We start from the raw sequence: 16932 nt of genomic DNA, 5'->3' as shown, positions 1-16932 counted from the left end.
CCCCTATTTATGTACAGTGCTGCATAATATGTTGGTGCTATATATAATGTTCTTCTTAATAATAATGATAATAATAATAACAGAAATCTAGAAATGAGTGGTTAGATATAGTTTAAGCATCCCTGGCATCCCTTTAGTTGTGAATGTAGAGGGAGGGCTAGGCTGGGGGAAGAAACTACAAGCCTTAGCATCCCTTTAGCAGTGCGGATTTCTTTCCTGGCAGAAACATGGAACACATAGGTCCTTCCAGCTCCTTGTCACTTTTTACCCACGGACGCCATTAAGGGATTTTTGTGTGTTTTTTTTTTTTTTTTTTGCAATGCGCCGCTATGCCTCGGTTTATAGTCTACCGCCGGAACGACGCAGTCACGTGCCTAGCTTTTCAGCCACTCTTCTCGAGGCTGCCGGCGGAATGACGTCACGATCCCGGAAGTCACCAATGTCATCTTGTCACCTGATACCGGCATGTTACTTGGATTGCCTGACAAGCGCTGTTAAGAGGTCAGTGTTGTCTCTTCTGCTTATATAAGCCGCATTTTTCTGCATGCACTACAAATTCCAGCATTTCCAAGCTGGCAGAGTTAAAGTAGGACTTTTGGTTCATTAATAGCTGGGAAGACGCAGCCTATAGAGAACCCAGCATGTTTTATTTTCACCATACCACTGCCCCTCCTCCCTCCTTTCTGTTCATATTTTGTATACATTGTATTTGGCTGTGACATTGTAAAGTAACTCCATGCTGTTCTGAAACAAATACTGTTATCTTTTTACTCTTTGTTGCACTTCAGAACAGCTGATCTGCTTCCTCCTGAAATCTGAATTGTAGGGAAATAATGACCCCAGCACTGCTCAGGTGAAAGCAGAACTTTCACAATGACTCTTACCCGTATAGGGGGAAAGCCGTTCATCACTCCGCCATCCTAGTCTAGTTTTCCCCGCACCGATCTGTTATAATTCTTCTTCTTCCACGGACGATGAACGACGGACGATCGTAATGCAAGGGAAGGGGGAGAGAGCGCAGCGGAATGCCGCTCCGTTGTTCTCCCCCCTCCCCTCTCCATAGAGCAGAATGGCGCTGTATGTACAGCACTCGTTCATTAAAGATCCTTTCCAACGACTATAATTGCACATGTGTATGCGGCTTCACGGTGTGGACTGGGGACCGGACGCCAACATCTTCTTCCGCTTTCTTCTTCCATCACCTGATATCACACTGCACAGGCCCGAGGTCGGGTGATGCGTCTTGCTGAAAATGTTTACATTCCAGGGCAGCGCAGGAGGAGGAACGCCCTTCAGCCTTCTGTTATATGTGACAAATACATTCCACAAGGCCGGCTTTACTGCCGTGGCGAGGGGTCCCCCCTTCAAATTTAAAAGAAAACAAAAAAAAAACAACATATTTTTTCATTTTATTAATATTAATAATATTAAAAAACAGGATTTATATAGCGCCAACATATTACGCAGTGCTGTACATTAAATAGGGGTCGTAAATGATAAACAAATACAGACAGTAATACAGGAGGAGAGGACCCTGCCCCAAAGAGCTTACAATCTAGTAGGTGGGTGAATTTACACAAAATAGGAGGGGGATATGTAGTGGTGGGAAGTAGTGATGGTTTCAAAAGACAGAAGAAGACGAGTAGGCAAGTTTGAAAAGATGGGTTTTGAGTGCTCTTTTAAATGAGCAGAAAGTATGTGCAAGCCGAATAGGACGAGGAAGACCATTCCAAAGACTCAGGGCAGCTCTAGAAAAGACTTGAAGCCGTGTGTGTGATGAGGTTATGAGTGAGGAAGTCATAAGTAGGTCATTGAAAGAGTGAAGAGAGCGGTTGGGGGAGTATTTTTTCTATCAGGTCAGAAATGTAAGTGGAACAAGAACTGTGGAGGGATTTGAAGGCAAAGCACAGGAGCTTGAATTTGATTATAAGGTGAAATGGAAGCCAATGAAGAGAACTACAAAGAGATGCAGCAGAAGAGGAGCGGAGGGAAGGATGGATGAGTCTGGCTGCAGCATTCATAATAGATTGTAGAGGAGAGAGTCGGGTTAGTGGAATACCAGAGAGGTGGAGGTTACAGTAGTCCAGACGAGAGGGGACAGGGGACTCAGGGGACAGGTAAGGGCGGATTTTGGAGTTTTTGCGTAGGTGAAAAAGACAGGACCTGGAAATGTTCTGAATATGGGGGTAAAGGAGAGGGCAGAATCAAAGGTAACACCAAGACAACGTGCCTGAGGGGAGGGCCGAATAACAGTGTTGTTAACAGTTAGAAATATGTCAGGGGAAGATTTAGAATTTAGGGGGGGGGGGGGACCAGAATGAAACCTTGTCCAGGACTGAGGGAGACAAGTCAGGGGTGGACATTTATGGTTCAGTTTTTATTTCTGATACAACGACACATGCTTGCTCATTAAAACATACCTAAACTCAGAATTTTCACTTTACATAAAAGGGTAGACAACCCTTTTATTAAAAGTAAAAATGTTGTTTGTTCGTGTTTTTTTTAAATGCAGCACCCTTTTTTTATTTTTTTTAAAAGATGATTATTTTGGATACATGTATGATTCAATGTTCAAAGATTGTATGTTTGACTGTTCACTGAATAAAAAATAAAATTATAAAAGAAGGTGCAGCACGGCCCCTTAATTTACGATTGCTTAGGCGATCAAGAATGAATGGGAGCACAGAGCCTCCCGGGATACCTACGTCATGGTAGCATTTCAGGCATGCACAAAAGGAGTCCTTTCATCAACAGGAAAAAAAAATGTTTTTTTCCAATCTACTACTACACCTGTGCAGTGCAAGATCGATGACTTAGGAGGAAGAACTAGGAAGAAGATAAGTGAAGATAACGGTGCCTGGCGCTCCCTCCACGCCAGGCCAAAGAAGGATATTGGGACAACGCGGGACCAAGTGGAAGAAACCTCCCGACGGATAGACTGATTTGCGGGATCGAAGGTAAGTGTCATGTTATTGTTTTGGGTTTACTTCCACTTTAAGTGGGGGTTTTGATACTTATAAATTCCCCATGTAGTAACAGGGAACAATTGGAAGATGGAAGTGTTGTCGTCCTCCTTCTCCTTCTCCTACAGTGTTTTAGATAGCCCTGAGACATCACAGGTACTTCCTTTTCCTTTTCATTTCAGACATTTGTTCTTACATAATGGTTTGTGGGTGCCTCATAGTTCTGGAGAACTGTGAGCCCAGCCCATTTACCAATCATCTAATTCCTTTGCAGACACACAGGGGTTCATTTCATCCCAGGAAGTTGGAATGACATTTTTAACAGTTCCACAGAGCAATCAGGCAGGTAAGAATGCTTATTGCAGAAGGGACATCACCTGACATTCAAACTCTGTAGTTTTTTTTTTTAATTATTTATTTAACACCTGGGGCTCTTATAAAACAGACAACCTGACATTCCCCCAAACACTCTCTGGTTGTAATCCATTACTGCCATAAAAACACATGGACCTGAAAGATTCTAACAAGGGAATGCCTGACTTATAAATATAGCACCTGGATATTCTACAGATTTGCTGACATTGGTCCATTCTCTGATGGATTTCACAATATAATGTCTTTACGCGTTCATTGATACACAGTCCACTTTAAGTAGACATAATTTTGCCCGCAACTATATCTTTGGTTCAATGAAATCAGAACCCTTAGGAAACCCCTGCAAATTCAGAGAAAAAGTGCCCAGAAAATGCTGCATCATTGAGCAATATAAAGATAATGTGCCAAACATGAGATAACGAGATGGAAAAAAAAAACATGGGTCGTCATCTTCATCTCGTCATAAACTAGCTGTACTGTGAAAGCTGCATGGTCAGCCAGTTAACGGAAGCAAATATACAGATGCTCCTTCTTTGCCTGTGGTGAGAGCAGTTACATGGTTTGGGAATTGCTCTCAGACTTTAGAACATCTGTGAAGTTAAACTTATTGAACACATTTTTTCTGATTTATTAAAGCCCCCAGAGGCTGGAGAGAATACACTTGAATATTTGAAGCTGGGTGATCCAGCAAACCTGGAATTGATTTCTTCAAAGTAATTTGCTAGCAAATGTTTTGAATCCTGGAATAGATCTATTCCAGGTTTGGTAGATCACCCAGCTTCACTATTCAAAGTGTATCCTCTCCAGGTTTGAAGAGCTTTAATAAATCAGGGCCAGTGTTTCTGTAATTAGCACATTATGTGTAGCACCCAGTCAGAAACTCTCAAGAGTTTCTCAAGAATGTGTTATAACTGACATATATACCTTCTGCTGACTAGTTTTAAAATATATCTGTTTCAGAGCTGTCATCTTTTTACCTTCACTGGTTTGGGGTCTATAAAAATTGTAATCATTTCTGGTGTCCTGACAACTAATATGGCTCATCAGGTTGTAACGTTGTGGCATTACCTTTATGAGCAGGTCAGCAATAGTGGTTCCAACATATTGATTTTAAAAAGTTCCTATTAAGTACAAAAACCAGGTCCTCAGTTTTGTTTAATTGAATAGTTTAAAATTTGGTGTCAATCACTTGTGTTTTGATTGTAAGCTCTTCTAAGCAGGGTCCTCTCCTGTGTCACTGTCTGTATCTGTATGTCATTTGCAACCCCTATTTAATGTACAGCCCTGCTTAATATGTTGGCGCTATAAAAATCCTGTTCATTAATAATATTAATAATAATGGTAATAATAATGTATATTGCTTGTAAAGGTAATTTAAAGTTCCTTGAGCAGTTCTCGGGGGGTATAATTATGGTATTGGCCACATGAATATGTAATAATGGCTGTCAGCTGTTCCAAATCTGTAGTTAGGCAATGGTGATAAACTGATAAACTAGTCTATTTTATGACCTTCGTGCTACAAAACCAAGAGGATATATGGAAGAAAATGAGCCATTTACTTGATCTGTATCTGTTTTGTAGTGTTGAGCTGACGCTTGCTTTCTGGTACTAATCTGCACTTTGAACGCTTATATTAACATTTCATTATATTTGGTTATAGGCTAATGGAAGACACTTCTTGTTCTCTAACTTTTCCATTTGCTCATATTTCAGGTAGTCTTATATAACAAGTTCTTGTCAACTTGGTATGTGGTCAACATGATTATTGTGTGACCTTTTGAGATTGACAAGCCTGGACTAAAGGTTAGTTATAATTGACTGCATATAATATGCTGAAATACTATCTGGCATAAATCATGAAATTCAATATTGTTATAGTAAAGTAGCATATTGTTGTTGGGGTCATCAAATTAGAAAGTAACAAAGGTGGTGGTGACCCATAAGCCTTTTGTTTTAGGGTTACATTGTATTAGGAGTAACTTTGGGAAACAAGACTATAATTCTCCCTAAATGTACACATATTGATGACCAGAAGAGCACTAACACCAGTAAACAAAAGTAGGATCATTGTCACAGTCTCGAGGGGTCCAGAACACAAAAATGTTGCCAAAAAATCTGGAGGAAAATGAAGGAATAGTTTTCAGGGATAATATTATGCTAAACTGAAGATGCTGTTATCTTTGCAGTGGATCCTCTTCCATATATAAGGGCTAACTACTCATTTTGCTTAGGGTAGCCCTTCTCTATCACAGTTCCAGAGCAATGAGCAGTTTGTGCCTCCTGGGTCAGTTAGAAGTGACACCGGTGATTTTGTTGGTTATCTGTAAGGGTGGCATTCTTCCTACTGACCATCAGGCTAATGTAAAGTGAGATGTGGATATTGTCATTTATAACGGGTTCCTATAGTCTTGAAGGTTATTTCAAGGGTTCCCCCATGGTTAAAAGGAACCCTGGAAATAAGGGTTGCTGGTCTAGGGGGTGATAGATACCATTCCTTTATCTCTTGTCCAAAGCTTTAGGGATATGGGTAAGCCCGGCTTGGTTTCCCATGCTCTGCAGGAGCACTGGTCCTGCATTGTCCATTAGTGTTCTCCCCAGACATTTTGCTGAGTGGCAAGAACCTGTAGGCGGGAAGGGTGATCCAAAAAGTGGGTGGGGCAACACACGACAAATTTAGTACTCCCAGTGATTGTTCCTTTAGGAATCTAGTACCCCTATAGGTTAGCTATGTACTGGCCCCTGTATTTTTTTCTAATTTTCTAACACACACCCTCTCACTATGTCCCATTTTTCTATTGTATTGGATGTAAGCCTCAGCTGTTCATTAACCCCCTGCATTGTGACCTACCTTTTCAGTAACCACCCAAAAGCCGGTAAAAAAACTGATACTGAGCAGAATATTACAGCTCGTTCATCCATTACAGTCATTGCCCTGTATAATGACCAAACATAATTCTGGCACAGGGTGATGGCTCTCTCATTTTCATCAGTGCTCCCAGCACCTACAGCAGCTCTCATAGCTGACAGTGAGATAGAGAGCCATCATTAGTAGTAGGGCTTTACTATATGTTTTTTTTTTATTTTATTTTTTTTATTTTTTTTGTACAGGGCAATGACAGCTCTAGATGAATAAGTAGTATTGTTCAGCTCAGCATTTATTATTTTAATCAGTGGTTCCCCTCCACTTACGTTCAAGTCTCTGCAGGACACAGTGGAAGAATATGTTTTCAGATATAAGCTTACAGAATAATGTGCAAATTGAGAAAGATTTTAGTGGTCATAAAGGTAACTCTTGTCTAACTATAGTCTAGTATATTTGACTGTTCTGTTTGTTGTCCTGCAGTGTCCGAGCCGTCTAGTTTCTGATACCACAGTACATACACGTTTAAAATACACAGTATAAATAGAAATAATTTTTAGTTTTGAAATAGGAAAAATTGCATGCTCAACACAAAGATTTTAAAAAAATCTCTACAACTCATGCAGTGAATTTAAGCTTGGAAAAGCCACAATATTATTGCACCAAGCTGCTTGTATTATGACTTTTTAGCAGACTCCCAAGGGAAGACAGGCATAGTTCTCCCCAGAGGGTTTTAGCCGGTTGCTCCGCCCGGCTGATTTAAATACCCCGCCCAGCTCTCGGCAGCTCTCATCCTCGGATGCACGGATCTCGGTGAAGCTGCTCTGTGTCATCCGTTCAGAGGATTGCTGCCGATGAGAGGTGAGAACACAGTTCCAGCCTTCATGTGAAAGAGACACAGGCAGCCCCGCCCCCATCTCATAGCACAGAGCTCGGATTTCTTGCCTGTGAAATGTATCCACGTAATCTGCTTTTAAATTTCACGCCCCCCGACGGAGAAGCGCCCCGCCATCACAGCGGGATCGTGAGATCGCCGCTGGAGTGCGGGGATAAGGTAATTGCTTTTTGCAATTTTTTCCACCCCGAGTCACACTCGGGAATACCGCTAGGGGGGTTAAAGGACTGTACAGGTAGTCATTTTCTGTTAAATATATACATTATATATAATCGTAAAAAAACTGGCACTCCCCAGGTCCAGAGTTCGCCGGATCTTTGAATTTCAACCTGTAGCTTAGAATTCTGGGAATGTTTACTACAAGCCAAACCATGTTTGCAGTGAATTAAAATTTGGTATTTTCCTTGTTATTTGAGTTACAATGGAATATTTCATCATCTAACCAGTAATCTAAAGCCATTGCCATTTAATACATATATATACAGTTAGGTCCATAAATCTTTGGACAGAGACAACTTTTTTCTAATTTTGGTTCTGTACATTACCACAAATAATTTTAAATGAAACAACTCAGATGCAGTTGAACTGAAGACTTTCAGCTTAAATTCAGTGGGTTGAACAAAGATATTGCATAAAAATGTGAGGAACTAAAGCCTTTTTTTTTACACAATCACATCATTTCAGGGGCTCAAAAGTAATTGGACAATTGACTCGAGGGCTATTTCATGGGCTGGTGTGGGCAATTCCTTTGTTATGTCAATATCATTTAAGCAGATAAATGACCTGGAGTTGATTTGAGGGCATTGATTGGGAGGCGTTTCATAATACAGATGGACAATGACCCAAAACATACAGCCAAAGCAACCCAGGAGTTTATTAAAGCAAAGAAGTGGAATCTTTTTTGGCAATCTTTTTGTTCATCCCACTGAATTAAAGCTGAAAGTTTGCAGTTCAACTGCATCTTAGTTGTTTTATTAAAAAAATTTTGTGGTACATACAGAACCAAAATTAGAAAAAAGTTGTCTCTGTCCAAATATTTATTGACCTAACTGTATAATATTTGTGACAGACAGGATTTGCAGTCCTGTCCTGGACATATATAAATTAAAGTATATATTTAGTTTGCAGTGTGGTTTGCAACCCAGCTTGGCATTATTTTGTTTTCTTTTATTCAATTGTAAACATTTCTTAGTAGATTTAGTACAACATTCAAGTTCATCAGCATCTATTGAGTACACAACAAGCTCCAGTCATCTTAAAAAACATAAATTAGTGAAATGCAGGTTTTTGTTTTGATTGGTTCCTTCTCCTGAAAGAAAAAAACTGTAATTAGCTGTGGAATTATGTGGAAAAGAATCAGGGAAGACTATTAGTGAATCATGCTGTGGTTCCTGTCTACTGTATTTTTAATCTGTAACGAACGCTCATAATCATTAGTGCTGTTTTAGTAGGTTCCATACATCCTGAATTACATCTCGGAATGGCAGTTCTGTGAGCAGTCCTGTAAATTCAGTACAGTTACTCATTCTATTACAAGCAAATGGCCATTTCATTATTTGTGCCAAGGAGGAATAATGTGATTGAAGAGTACTCTTGAGCTACTTCAACATGCGCTGTAATCATCTCCTAAACGAGTCTCCGTGTAGTGCTGTCTGTAGCTGAAGGGTTGGTGTAGCCTGATTACAAGACAATTGGGCATATTTAGTGAGGCAGCACAAAAGTGCTGTAACCCATAGCAGCCAATCCGATTTCAGTTGATTGTAATTAGACCATTTATAGTGAATCTATCAGTCTTAGAAACTAAAGAACCCCTCCTCCTCCCCAGAGTAAACAGCGCAGCGTGCTCTCTGTTACCTTTGTAAGCTAGAAAAGGCATTTCTTTCATGTTAGTTATACTTGTTACTAAACTGCTAATTTCCCTGACTTCCGCAGCTACCTGCCACTGCGATGTCCAATAGTAGCGACTCAATTACTGTGGATGGGAAAGCTTAGCCCAGAAGTAAAGCCCATGATAACAAAGTAATGCCCATGATAACAAAGTAATGCTAAAATCACAAAGAAATAGGGTTTGGCTTTTGAGAAGAGCTTTGAATTTAGACATTCAGAATAGGACATACATTTATCTAAATACAGAACTAAAGTTTCACTTTAAAAAAAATGATTGCTCAGGCAGGTCATTCAGGTTTTCTGGATCACCCAGCTTCACTGATGAAAGTGTATTTTCTCCAGCCTTGGAGAGCTTTATTAAATCAGGCCCATTGTTCTAGTAAGGGGCGTAAGCTTTCTTCTAATCAAGCATAGAGGTCATCATTTGCAGTAAGGAACTTGATAAATCTGGTCTGCAACTTCTAAATGTATTATTGAGTCCTTCATGCAATGAATATTGTTACCATATGCATTATCATTCTGGCAAGAAATCAGGCTTGTTTGGTTTCACTTGAGATCTGTCTGAAGAGGTTGATGAAAATTCATAAAAAGGCTTTGATTTGTGATGTAGACCGACCTTCTGACAAGAGGCCTTTCCTTAACGTTACTTGTATGTGAGCTTTACTCTTGTTGATTTTGTGGGGTTATATATAGTGTGTATTTGTTATCACGTGTGTGAAACAAAATGTAGCAACTCTGAAAATCTGTAGGATACCATTGATGGCATTCTATGTGATTGTAGGCCGGATAAATTCTTTATTCTACAGCTATCTAAAGTATTAAAGATTATTTAGAACATGAGCCTTTTTGCACCCCAAAAAATTGGAAGGTTATATTCTAGGCCTTTTCATTACCATCCACCCAAGGGCCTATTAGGTGCCATTCTATTTAAAGAGTTTGTCTAGTGCATTCCTATATTACATTCTGCCCTTCTGTGTACACTGCCACTGTGTTTATTCATAACCATAAATATTTTGTTATTTTTTTCAGCTTTTGCTTTAAAGCTAAGCCTTTTTTTTATTTTATATTTAAACAATTTATTAAAAAGGGCTTTTATGTAAAATTTCCATAATAGTGATTTTCCACCCAACTTGACTTTCTGTTGAAACTCTCTATAACATTTATCTCTGGTCAGCATTAATGTTTAACAGATATTCAGGGAATGGTATTCTTGGAAGTGCTAAATCTGCAAAAGTGTTACCCAGTGGCCTCCAACTTCCTTGTCTTGGGTCAGTGGAGGAATGTTAGTGTGCACTTACAATAACAAAACACAGACTTCAGTGGCAGTTTGACTCTTATTTGGACAGCATTCTGAAAGCAAGTGGCAGCAATGAGAATGTCCAGTAGTTTGATTGGAAATTACTTCTGGAGGACTTGGGGTTTAACAGCTCAGTTGGTTCCTTTTTTTTAATATTAAAAGAATAGGATTACAGAGAAATAGTAGAGTAATATTACTTTCTATTGTGTCAAATTCAATACAATACAATACAAAAAAGTTTTACTCAAGTGGATAAGAAAGTATTTACCTGTATCACCGGGAACACATTTCACTATACAGCTTCCCTTTACAATGTAGCTTTCCATTTCCATGTAGCTTTCAGACACTATCACAAATGTCAGATATAAATACCAAAGATGTGTTAATCATTGGCAAGTTACAAAATGCATCCAGAACTCTAATATTTTGCTTTTGCATGCTGCTCTTTCCAGAGCTCTGCAAGGAGTGTTTTCTAAGGCTATGTTCAGACCATTTGTTAGCAATTTTAGCATTTACCAAGCGCTTTCTCACTTCTTTTTATTTCCAGCCCTCCAAAATGACTGAAACCACTTCAAAAATGCTTGCAAAATTGGCAATTGAAAGTGATGGTTGGGGCAGCAAAGCATTAGTTCCACTTTTAAACTGTATTTGTTATTGGAGTGACTAAATGTGGTTTGTCCTCTAGTCTGAATTTAGCCTAAGGTTCTGACACTTCAAAAAGATTATAGGAACTGCATTTTTTATTATTGATACTGACTGATACTTCGTTATGATGAAGGGTATACCATCCTGTTCAGAAAGCTATTCCGAAAGGACATGGTAAAATACACAATATCTGAAAAGCTTAGAGAGGTATAAAATTGGAATAACGGTAAAGCCGAACTCTTTTATTTTTCTAGAATGTTTGTTCTTTTTCTGCTGAACAAATCTGGAAATACAGCTCATGTCCAATGTTTTTATGTTCTTTTTGGACAACACTACCCATTACATAGTATTTAGTTTGGCACATCCAAATACATTTATAGATGTCAGCACATGCAATCTGCACTTCTAAGAACTTCTAAAAGAATATTTAAAGTTGAATTTTAGATAAATATACAGAAAATAATGTTGTAAGTAGTATTTATTAAAAATCTGTATTCAAATATTAGTTTGCTTTTAAACTAGTTGCATTTGCAGCTAGTTTAAATACCAAAACATGATTTACATGACATGGTAACATGGTGACATGTATATCAGCTCTCAAACCAGAAGTGGGAGGCAGGTGTGCTGCATGTGCTCAAAATAAATGTTACTGTCGTGGCAATAAACGTGATCAGGAGGTACTTGGTGGAGACCTAAATATACATAGGTTCTTCAACAGACTATGTGCTAACCTTAAATATTACAAGACAGATTGGTGAGAGTAAAGAGAGCAGGGTTTTTTGCACAAAAACAGAAAACTTGTATTTAGTATATCATTAATTGTACATCAGTTCACAAATCTCATAGACCAATTTAGTTACATTTGCCATACAGGACAGTTTTACCATACAAATATACAGTAAATACATAAAAGGTCACAAAGTGCCAAGGGTCTCTTCTTCTTTTTTACTTTATATTAAAAAGTTATCTACACTTTTCTACAAAGTAAAAATTGAGATGCCAGGTCCTCTTTAACTGATCAATGAAAAGTCAGATGAACAGTCTGACTGTGCTATGTGCAGGACTGTATAAATATCAAAACTGTTCTGTTTGCTTAGATTATCTGTTTACAACAATAAAATACCATGTGGGTAAATCCTAAATGAATTTTTTCTTGGGTGATTTTTTTTACACTTTTGACATTATTGTCATCATTATTAGTAATTATAATTTAGGAACATTTAAAAAGCCCTATACCTCGAAGCCTAATTAGAATCAATGTCTGGTGTTTTGAAGACCTCATTTCTTAGTTTTGCAGGATTTTTTTTATATAGTTTTTCCAGAACTTTTTTTTTTGTTTTGTTTATATGTATTGTTTGGCTACTTATCTAGGATTGCAGATCATACATTGTTGCTGGGTGTTTGCCAGAAAAAAATACGCCAAGTGTTAATTAAATATTGTTGGCAATTGTGGAACTTAATGGCACAGCATTTCTTAGTAACTACTCAGATAAGCAGCACAGTGAGCAGTCCCAACATTGCTGCATGTATATTTTAATAGATATTGTCCAATTCCACAAAGATTGTCTTTTGAACATTAGAAATTCAAATTTTGAAATGTATTTTTTAAAATTTTTTCAAGAAATTATGAAAAACGTGAAATTGAAATGGCAGCTTGCAGCTCAGTAAAAAGACGCCTTTATTTATTCACAATAATCCATTTTCTCTCCCTGGGACAGGACATTAGGAGATTCTCCAGAGTGGGGACATAGATCAAAGTAAAAGAACATTTATTAAAAGAGTGGAGTTTCTATCAGTTTTTTCATACTACCTCTGCCCCAAATATGTAGAAGATAGCCAGATAACCTAACAGAAATTCTCTCCAAACTTTTCTTTAGAGGCATTCTTTATTAGCAGTTAACTACTATTTATAGAGGAACAAAAACTAAAAGTGTGTTTATTAATGAAGTGTGTTTGCTGTGTATCATTTGTAGGAGTATAAAATTTACTGTGCATTCCTGAACATAGTTTTTTTTCTTTTCTTGCAGCCCAAAAAGCTAAATAATTTTCTGCCCAGCCATGGCTCTTGCTGCAGTTTCTGCCTCCTGTCAAGTGCTCAGAGGGACTACTGGAATTTTCACTGGTCAGTTGGCCTCATTGCTGTCGAGAGCTCCTGCTTTGTGCTCTTGTACCCTGAATAGGTGGGTGAGCTGTCTGCAAGCACTATTAAATATTGTTTGAAAAGTGATGTGATGGCAGTTCTGTTGTTCCAGGATAGAGATGCTCATCAAACTCTCAAACAGTAGATCTTTGTTGCTGTTGTACAACACAGGCCCTTACGTAAGTAGGCCTACACCGTGTAGCACAGACAACACAGTAGTTTCTATTGCTCGTGGGTCTAGTGTCCCACACTGGGAAGGCAGATATTCATTTTATGTTATTCTGCTGGAAAAAATGCAGTGATTGTTGTTTTCTTTGCTGGAGAACCAATTTGAATTCTTGACTGTGGATTTTATTAATGTAGACGAAATATGACATCACAAAGGAAGACAGATCACTTGGAGAGGACAGCTAACACATTCAGGCAGGAGGTGAGTGAGCATCTTAAATACTGGTTTGCTTTATTGTCTGTTTTTACTTCATCTCTGTATATGTTGGTTCCTAGATTGTAAGCTTTATGGGGCAGGGTCCTCTCCTCCTTCTGTGTCACTGTCTTTATCTGTCTGTCATTTGCAACCCTTATTTAATGTACAGCACTGCGTAATATGTTGACGCTATAAAAATTCTGTTTAATAATAATAATAATAATAATAATATAAATAATAATAATTACCATTTTATCTTTCATTGAATTATCTGCTACATTCCTGCAGCTGCTAGATACTTCATTGCTTAACTTTCCACACAGTAGTTTGCATCACTCCCCCTCATGCAAGGCCACAAAGTTGACATTCTCTCAAAACGGTAGCCCCATGTACTAATTGTCCACGTTATAAAAAATACATTAGGCTGTGGACTACTAATATATTTTTTGGTAATACCTGGAAAATTTTGTGGGAATATTTTGCTGCTAAAGTCCATGAGATGTATAGGAGACTCAAATGGAGACCCCAAACTACACTATATTTCAGTACCACATTAGGAGTTTGCTGTTGAAATAATTTTATTTAACAAAAATCACTTCTAGGTTCCATATTGCAGTATGGATTTTAGATGGTTAGCAATGTTATTACTGGCACAATGCTTTGCTATAATGCATGATCTCCTGAACACTGCTCATAGTTCTCCCCAGAGGCTTTTAGCCGGTTGCTCCGCCCGGCTGATTTGAATACCCCGCCCAGCTCTCGGCAGCTCTCATCCTCGGATGCACAGATCTCAGGCTGCTCTGTGCCATCCGTTCAGAGGATTGCTGCTGCTGGAGAGGTGAGCACACAGCTCAGCCTTCATGTGAAGGGGACACAGGCAGCCCCGCCCCCATCTCATAGCACAGAGCTCGGATTATTGTTTAAAAAAAAAATGAAATGTATCCAGTGTGTATAGTGTGCATGTCATTCTGCATCCTCACAGCTCTGTGTACAAACCTCCATATCTCCTAATATGTATGTCACAATGACCTGTAATCTTCAGGGTGTACAGGGGACCCTCATAGATACGTAAGTTGGGTCACAATACACGCATTGGACAGTTGTTGCAAAATACATAGAATAGAAAAATTGGATATACTAATGGGGCAGGCATTACAAAGTTGTAACAAATAATTGGAATAAGGTAGAACACTGAAACAATAAGAGGTTACTGGATACCCATGGCATAAACAACTGGGTGCACTAAATTTGCCGTGTTTTGCCACACCCCCTTTTTTACCACCCGGTTACAGCTTCCTACCACCCGGCTGAAAAAAATTTCTGGGGAGAACACTGCTGCTTATGCATAAAATTGTGAAATACACTCCCTAAAGTTGTCAGATATGTTGTTCTGGTACTGCTGTGGATTTGCGGAAATGTAATCCTACTTCAAGTAGCACAAGTTATGTGACCAATCGTTTGGAAAACATTGGTCATGTGACCCTGAGCAGATTGAAAATTGGAAAAACAGTTTCTTCTTAATAGTTATACAACTTCTGTTGCTTTTTGTTTTAAAATACCAGTATTAGTGACCTTTACTCCAGCTGTGTGTGTACATATAAAGAAGAAACAAAAGTCTTGAGAATTGGAGATGCCTTACTTGTTGAATATTAGAGTTCACAGAAAGTAGCCAACCTGTACATTGCTGGAAAGATATCAGGGTGTGGACAGACCCTGTTGGGATTCCACACCTTCTGCTGCTGGGAGTAGCTAATGTCTGAGGTGATACCTCCCTATTTATTACACAGTTGATAATTTTAGTATTTTGATTGTTCTTTGAACTTTTTACAAATAAAAGAGTTGGTAGTATTTTTATTTTTTGTGATAAATCTTAACTGGAAACCCACACAGTGGGAGTAAAAAAAAAAAATCCGTGCCACGGGATCATGGCTAAGCAAATTGCTATAATAAATTCATTTTATGGTTGTTGCTACATTGCTTGCCTACATAATTATTTGTGTATAAAATGTCTATAACATCACCCAGTTTATGGGTTAAGGTGCCCGTTTGTGATTATAAAATGTAGTCCATGGTGTTTTAGGTCACTGGAGGTACTATTACAAAGCTTTAATTTTATTATTTTATTAGTCATTGACTTGAGTGTATTGATATGATTCTTTGCAGTCTATATAAAAATCTTTGTATTGTATATTAAGTAGGTACATATACTCAATGGGGTTTTATAATTGCATACAGCTGTGCTTGATTTGTGCTTCGTGCACAGTTTAGAGCTGACGGTGATTATTCCTGCAAGCTGAATGTTTTCACTCATGTGTGATGAAATCAGTGTGTTAGTTTGTGTGTTACATGTGCTGACTGTTCATGAAAGAAGACACACACCCTTAGCTGTTCCCCTGGCAAAAAAATACAAAAACACTAACTAACACCCACATGTGTTAGTGCATTAAATAGCCTCTATGGGAACAGGTATTGTATGAGTAGTGTTTGAAAGAACATGCTCAACTTGAAAGTAGCATAATTTTAGCTGTAGTAAATCTGCCCACCCACAATAATTTCTGTGCAGACCAATTTTTTCATTTAATTCTTCAATGTCAGAGGAGCATAGTTTTTTTATATATGGATGATATTAAACTGGGTGTATTATTAGCAGTATATACATTTCACAATAAGAAAGCATTTCACCATGAGGGGGACCATAACGTTGATGTCAGCATACCTTCCCACTAAAAGTCCCATAAACTAGGAGAGGCTGGAGAATAGTAAGCAATATCTATAGATATCCATATTGAAAGTTTATTTAAGCAAGCAAACCTGTATTATATAAAGAACCTTAGCATAGCATATAAGTGGAAAATAGGTAGGGAATAGTATTTTGTTTCCTAGTAAAAGAAAAGACTTCGATTATAAGACAATGTTTTCTGGTAGATTAATGCTAAAGGCTTTTTCCCTGAGAACGTTACACAAGCCAGGTAATGTCATAGTTCTCCCAGCCCATTTTTGGTGAGCGGGCCGCCCGGCTCCTATGCCTCTTCCGCCGGGCTTATATCGGCAGCTGTGAACTACAGCAGGAGGCTGCTCACTTTGTTTTTCGCTGATAAGAGCTGATTGCTGATTAAAGCCGGGCGCAGGGAGAAGAGAAGAGCACAGCACAAAGCTGTGCTGAATCTTCTATTGAAAAAAACAAAAAACAAAACATGGTGTGTGTAATGCGTCATCGGAGCAGTCTGTGTGTGTAACTGCTGCATGTCATTCTGTATTAGAATTTTCTGCGTATAAGCATTCATTTCTCCTAAACTGTATGTCACAATGACTTGAAATTTTCAGGGTGCACGGGGGACACTCATACCGTGTTTCCCCGATGATAAGGCATCCCCATCAAATAAGCCACCCCCCAATTTTTGCTCAAACAATTAAAATAAAGCACCCCCCGCAAATAAGACATCCTC

General features: G+C 38.5%; 1 protein-coding gene across 2 annotated transcripts in view; it reads left to right on the top strand.

Moving 5' to 3' along the window:
* Window positions 1-351: 351 nt before the first annotated feature.
* The window catches only part of OXNAD1 (oxidoreductase NAD binding domain containing 1), a 58185-nt gene continuing 41604 nt past the window's right edge, over window positions 352-16932 (top strand). Inside the window, exons 1-4 of one of the 2 annotated variants that reach the window (XM_072412449.1) lie at window positions 352-501; window positions 5052-5141; window positions 12950-13102; window positions 13426-13492. In XM_072412449.1, coding sequence (XP_072268550.1) covers window positions 12981-13102; window positions 13426-13492 — 189 coding nt within the window. In that variant the 5' untranslated portion in view covers window positions 352-501; window positions 5052-5141; window positions 12950-12980. The remainder of the gene's footprint in view (window positions 502-5051; window positions 5142-12949; window positions 13103-13425; window positions 13493-16932) is intronic. The other variant, XM_072412451.1, reaches the window with a different exon arrangement.

This window comes from Pyxicephalus adspersus, chromosome 5 (genome assembly GCF_032062135.1).
Source record: "Pyxicephalus adspersus chromosome 5, UCB_Pads_2.0, whole genome shotgun sequence".
NCBI classification, from domain to species: domain Eukaryota; kingdom Metazoa; phylum Chordata; class Amphibia; order Anura; family Pyxicephalidae; genus Pyxicephalus; species Pyxicephalus adspersus.
The sequence above is the reverse complement of the archived record's forward strand: the minus strand, read 5'-3'. Positions and strand labels throughout refer to the sequence as shown.